Below are 5746 nucleotides of genomic sequence, written 5' to 3' on the forward strand. Positions count from 1 at the left end.
TAGACGGGCGGTGGGTGCGGGCAGCGATCGGTTGAAGAGCATGCATTTAGTTTTACTTGCATTTAAGAGCAGTTGGAGGCCACGGAAGGAGAGTTGTATGCCATTGAAGCTCGTCTGGAGGTTAGTTAACACAGTGTCCAAAGAAGGGCCAGAAGTATTCAGAATGGTGTCGTCTGCGTAGAGGTGGATCAGAGAATCACCTGCAGCAAGAGCGACATCRTTGATRTATACAGAGAAAATAGTCGGCCCGAGAATTTAACCCTGTGGTACCCCCATAGAGACTGCCAGAGGTCCGGACAACAGGCCCCATGATTTGACACACTGAACTCTTTCTAAGAAGTAGTTGGTGAACCAGGCAAGGCAATCATTTGAGAAACCAAGGCTGTCGAGTCTGCCGATAAGAATACGGTGATTGACAGAGTCGAAAGCCTTGGCTAGGTCGATGAATACGGCTGCACAGTAATGTCTCTTATTGATGGCAGTTATGATATCGTTTAGGACCTTGTGCGTGGCTGAGGTGCACCCATGACCAGCTCAGAAACCAGATTGCATAGGGGAGAAGGTACGGTGGGATTCAAAATGGTCGGTGATCTGTTTGTTAACTTGGCTTTCGAAGACTTTAGAAAGGCAGGGTAGGATAGATATAGGTCTGTAACAGTTTGGGTCTAGGGTGTCTCCCCCTTTGAAGAGGGGGATGAACGCGGCAGGATTCCAATCTTTAGGGATCTCAGACGATACGAAAGAGAGGTTGAACAGGCTAGTAATAGGGGTTGCAACAATTTCAGCAGATAATTTTAGAAAGAGAGGGTCCAGATTGTCTACCCAGCTGATGTGTATGGGTCCAGATTTTGCAGCTCTTTCAGAACATCAGCTATCTGGATTTGGATGAAGGAGAAATGGGGGAGGCTTGGGCAAGTTGCTGTGGGGGGTGCAGTGCTGTTGACCGGGGTAKGGGTAGCCAGGTGGAAAGCATGGCCAGCCGTAGAAAAATGTTATTGAAATTCTCAATTATAGTGGATTTATCGGTGGTGACAGTGTTTCCTAGCCTCAGTGCAGTGGGCAGCTGGGAGGAGGTGCTCTTATTCTCCATGGACTTTACAGTGTCCCAGAACCTTTTGGAGCTTATGCTACAGGATGCAAATTTCTGTTTGAAAAAGCTAGCCTTTGCTTTCCTAACTGCCTGTGTATATTGGATGTATACAGGATGTTTTTGTGCTGGTCAAGGGCAGTCAGGTCTGGAGTGAACCAAGGGCTATATCTGTTCTTAGTTCAATTTTTTTTGAATGGGGSATGCTTTTTTAAGATGGTGAGGAAGGCACTTTAAAAGAATAACCAGTCATCCTCTACTGACAGAATGAGGTCAATATCCTCCCAGGATACCCGGGCCAGGTCGATTAGAAAGGCCTGATCGCTGAAGTGCTTTAGGGAGCGTTTGACAGTGATGAGGGGTGGTAGTTTGACCGCGGACCCATTATGGACGCAGGCAATGAGGCAGTAATCGCTGAGATCCTGGTTGAAGACAGCAGAAGTGTATTTAGAGGGCAGGTTGGTCAGGATGATATCTATGAGGGTGCCCGTGTTTACGGATTTAGGGTTTTACCTGGTAGGTTCCATGAAAAWTTTTGTGAGATTCAGGGCATCTAGTTTAGATTGTAGGACGGCCGGGGTGTTAAGCACATCCCAGTTTAGGTCACCTAACAGCACAAACTCTRRAGATAAATGGCGGGTGATTAATTCACATATGGTGTCCAGGGCGCAGCTGGGGTCTGAGCGGGGTCTATAACAARCGGCAMCAGTGAGAGACTTATTTCTGTAAAAGTGGATTTTAAAAAGTAGAAGCTCAAACTGTTTGGGCACAGACCTGGATGGCATGACAGAACTCTGCATGCTGTCTCTACAGTAGATTGCAACTCCACCCCTTTTGGCAGTTCTATCTTGGCGGAAAATGTTGTAGTTAGGAAATTCCAGAATTTTTGGTGGCCTTCCTAAGCAAGGATTCAGACACAGCTAGGACATCCGGGTTGGCGGAGTGTGCTCAAGCAGTAAAGGAGGAGGCTTCTGATGTTAACATGCATGAAACCAAGGCTTTTACGGTTACAGAAGTCAACAAATGATAGCGCCTGGGGAATAGGTGTATTACTGGGGGGCTACAGGGCCTGGGTTAACCTCTACATCACCAGAAGAACAGAGGAGGAGTGGGATAAGGGTCCAGCTAAAGGCTATAAGAACTGGTCGTCTAGTGCGTTCGGAACAGAGAATAAAAGGAGCAGATTTCTGGGCGTGGTAGAATAGATTCAAGGCATAATGTACAGACACGGGTATGGTAGGATGTGAGTACAGTGGAGGTAAACCTAGGCGTTGAGTGACGATGAGAGAGGTTTMGTCTCTGGAGGCATCAGTTAAGCTAGGTGTGGTCTCCGCATGTGTRTGGRGTGGGACRAAAGAGCTATCTAAGGCATTTTGAGGGGGACTGAGGGCTCTACAGTGAAATAAAACAATAAGAACTAGCCAAGACAGCAGTAGACAAGGCATATTGACATTAGAGAGAGGCATAAAGCAATCACAGGTGTTGATCAGGAGAGCTAAGACAACAACGGGTAAATGTGGAGAATGGGCAGAGCTGGTCAGTTAGGTACGTACAGGACCTGAGTTCCAGGCTGGGGCCGACAGGTAAACAAAATGAGGTAGTCTGTAATAGATGATTTAACCCACTAGATTGTCTGTAATAGATGATTTAACCCACTAGATTGTCTGTAATAGATGATTTAACCCACTAGATTGTTCTCTACAGTAGATTGCAACTCCACCCTTTTGGCAGTTCTATCTTGGCGGAAAATGTTGTAGTTAGGAAATTCCAGAATTTTGGTGGCCTTCCTAAGCAAGGATTCAGACACAGCTAGGACATCCGGGTTGGCGGAGTGTGCTCAAGCAGTAAAGGAGGAGGCTTCTGATGTTAACATGCATGAAACCAAGGCTTTTACGGTTACAGAAGTCAACAAATGATAGCGCCTGGGAATAGGTGTATTACTGGGGGCTACAGGGCCTGGGAACCCTACATCACCAGAAGAACAGAGGAGGAGTGGGATAAGGGTCCAGCTAAAGGCTATAAGAATGGTCTTAGTGCGTTCGGAACAGAGAATAAAAGGAGCAGATTTTGGGCGTGGTAGAATAGATTCAAGGCATAATGTACAGACACGGGTATGGTAGGATGTGAGTACAGTGGAGGTAAACCTAGGCGTTGAGTGACGATGAGAGAGGTTTCGTCTCTGGAGCATCAGTTAAGCTAGGTTGGTCTCCGCATGTGTGTGAGTGGGACGAAAGAGCTATCTAAGGCATTTTAGGGGGGACTGAGGCTCTACAGTGAAATAAAACAATAAGAACTAGCCAAGACAGCAGTAGACAAGGCATATTGACATTAGAGAGAGGCATAAAGCAATCACAGGTGTTGATCAGGAGAGCTAAGACAACAACGGGTAAATGTGGAGAATGGCAGAGCTGGTCAGTTAGGTACGTACAGGACCTGAGTTCCAGGCTGGGGCCGACGGTAAACAAATGAGGTAGTCTGTAATAGATGATTTAACCACTAGATTGTCTGTAATAGATGATTAACCCACTAGATTGTCTGTAAAGATGATTTAACCCACTAGATTGTCTGTAATAGATGATTTAACCCACTAGATTGTCTGTAATAGATGATTTAACCCACTAGATTGTCTGTAATAGATGATTTAACCCTCTAGATTGTCTGTAATAGATGAGTTTAACCCTAGATTGTCTGTAATAGATGATTTAACCCACTAGATTGTCTGTAATAGATGATTTAACCCACTAGATTGTCTGTGTAAATGATGATTTAACCCACTAGATTGTCTGTAATAGATGATACACCTCTAGATTGTCTGTAATAGATGATTTAACCCACTAGATTGTCTGTAATAGATGATTTAACCCACTAGATTGTCTGTAATAGATGATTTAACCCTCAGATTGTCTTAATAATGATTTAACCTCTAATTGTCTGTAATAGATGATTTAACCCTCTAGATTGTCTGAATAGATGATTTAACCCTCTAGATTGTCTGTAATAGATGATTTATGATGACAATGTTTACCTCAGCATCAGCATTTATTTGTATTTATTATTTAACTAGGCAAGTCAGTTAAGAACAAATGCTTATTGCATGACGGCCTATCACCAGCAGTAATTTAATACCTACATTGAGGATAATGTCATGTGTTTCATGTGTTGCTGCCATCTATGTTGTTGTCTTAGTCTCTCTTTATGTACTGTTGAGGTGTGTCGCTTGTCGTGATGTGTGTTTGGTCCTATATTCTTATTTTATTTATTTTATTTTTAATCCCAGCCCCCGCAGGAGACCTTTTGCCTTCTGGGAGGCCGTCATTGTAAATAAGAATTTGTTCTTAACTGATTTGCCTAGTTAAATAAAGGTTAAATAAAATAAGTAAAATATTAGAGGCATTAACAAAGTGTCAAACTTCACGAGGTGCCCAAGTCAAGTACTAAAGCCTCTTACTATGTCGCTATTTAAGCCTTGTTGTTGCTTCTAGAAAGAGTGACTAGAATTTTATAACAAGTGGAGGGAAGTAAAACCGAAAGGGAAAAGTTGCCTTGTGTGCTCAGTTGAGATTTAGAAATGTATACAAGGTAGCCTGTTATAGACGTCGTGAGGAGCGACCTCAAACTGTACTTTTACTGATGCAGGGTAGCTAGGCTATCACTGTGTTTATTCATGAAACAATGTATATACATTTCCATTAAACGTGATCCTAAAAGTGTTCCTATTAGAACGCTTCGGGTTGAAAAAAAAGGTACATTTCAGTTGAATATGAATGCTTTAAAATATAATTAGATTTTGTTTTAAAGTAATACTCTCAAAATCACTAATCATGTTGTGAACATGAAATAAAGAGAAATAAATCTCCGCGCTTGGAGTCCGTGACAGAAGTAGCATTCCACAGACCTGACTCAAGGTGATCACTCAGTAAGAGGAAACATTTGTTTAATTCACCTCTCAGGAGAGAATGGATAACTCCTTCTCCATTTAGTTTATTACATTATAACAATCTCTCACCAGTCGGCCTTGGATAAAAACACGGACGCATTCACCGTCCTGTAACTTTAAGTTCCACAAAACGAAGCATTCAAATCTAAACGGTAGCCTACAAATAGTTCGTCTGCACAGCTCCTTTTCAATTCGGCCATATACAAGCCGTTCATGAAATAATGAAAGTTATAAAGAAGAACTCTCACCTGCCCTTCCAACTACACTGGTCGCTGGAGTATTGAGAGAACGCTATCCGACACAGCAAGAGAACCGATAACAAGTATGCTAAAATCGTGTCAGCATGTTTAATCCCACCGCTGTTGCTCCGAGCGAACACTTTCCTTCTTCTCAACTAAACAACACAAATCCACCCGCGTAACTCCAACGACATAACGTCCCCATCGGTTCTGGTCGCCTGTTGAAATGTCTTCGAATGTTGTTTTCTTCCCGTAAAAGCCAGTAGAACCGTGAAAAAAAGCGTTACTCACCTAGAACCATCCACCATATCGTAACCTACAACGGACAGCGGCTGCTTGAATTCCTCTACTGGAAGTTCAGTGAGTGAATTTCTCTGAGGTCTTCACACGTCACTCCCCTTCGCCAAGCAGATCCGCACGCCTGCGCAATGCCTTCTCGGCTAGATCTTGGAAGTAATGTTTCTACATTTACAAAATCTCACC

The 5746-nt window shown here is 43.4% G+C and overlaps 1 protein-coding gene across 1 annotated transcript in view; it reads right to left on the reverse strand.

Annotated features, from left to right (window-relative positions):
- LOC112079095 (meteorin-like protein) overlaps positions 1–5746 on the reverse strand; it is a 12149-nt gene that overhangs the window by 5864 nt on the left and 539 nt on the right. The window contains exon 2 of the mRNA XM_024145137.2: positions 5273–5418. Within this exon, the coding sequence (XP_024000905.2) occupies positions 5273–5418 (146 nt within the window). The remainder of the gene's footprint in view (positions 1–5272; positions 5419–5746) is intronic.

The sequence above is a fragment of the Salvelinus sp. IW2-2015 genome, unplaced genomic scaffold (assembly GCF_002910315.2).
Source record: "Salvelinus sp. IW2-2015 unplaced genomic scaffold, ASM291031v2 Un_scaffold6896, whole genome shotgun sequence".
NCBI classification, from domain to species: Eukaryota; Metazoa; Chordata; class Actinopteri; order Salmoniformes; family Salmonidae; genus Salvelinus; species Salvelinus sp. IW2-2015.